This window comes from Egretta garzetta, unplaced genomic scaffold (genome assembly GCF_000687185.1).
Source record: "Egretta garzetta isolate BGI_Z169 unplaced genomic scaffold, ASM68718v1 scaffold297, whole genome shotgun sequence".
NCBI classification, from domain to species: Eukaryota; Metazoa; Chordata; class Aves; order Pelecaniformes; family Ardeidae; genus Egretta; species Egretta garzetta.
In genome coordinates this window covers 943763-944322 of record NW_009260410.1, presented here as the reverse complement: position 1 = coordinate 944322, position 560 = coordinate 943763, and the positions used below count along the sequence as shown (strand labels likewise).

The window sequence follows — 560 nt, the reverse complement described above, 5'->3', positions numbered from 1 at the left end:
TCTTCTTAGTTCTCTCTCTCAACACTGACTGAACAGCCAGAGATTGAAACCACCAAAGTGTTCTGAGGTGCTGTAGGCTCTGTTAAATGGCTGTTAAAAGGTGTTACTGAAAAACATGCTGTGCACCTGTGGAAACACCACAGGAAGGTGAGGAAACTTGTTGTTAAACTGAAGATTATATTGTACTTGTAAAATTTAAAAACTCAAACACTTCCTGTGGTGTAATTTGGGTTTTAAAGAATTTGCATCTGTTCTTAGCAGTTGACTGAGGCTTTCCTGAAAGTGCATCATCTCAAGTAGCTATGAAACGCTCGAGGCTGTTAGTGGGAGTGCAACTCCTAGGTGCAGTGCTCAGGAAGCCCCCAGCAGCCAAGCTGAAACGCATGGTTCTCAGCACTTTAAAATAGCAGGCGCTCCCTGTGTGGGAGGGTGTGTTGTGGAGGGGAGGAGGCAAAGGCTGCCTGGCAGGGGTTCTCAGAAGCTGGTGGTCCGTGGCTTGCTGTGTTAATACTGCCCTCGTGCCCCTTACAGCTGAAGTTCTGAGCGAAGAACCCATCCTG

At 47.3% G+C, this 560-nt stretch overlaps 1 protein-coding gene across 1 annotated transcript in view; it reads left to right on the top strand.

Moving 5' to 3' along the window:
* The window catches only part of BZW1 (basic leucine zipper and W2 domains 1), an 11235-nt gene that overhangs the window by 9045 nt on the left and 1630 nt on the right, over positions 1–560 (top strand). The window contains 1 exon segment of the mRNA XM_035899089.1: positions 532–558. Within this exon segment, the coding sequence (XP_035754982.1) occupies positions 532–558 (27 nt within the window).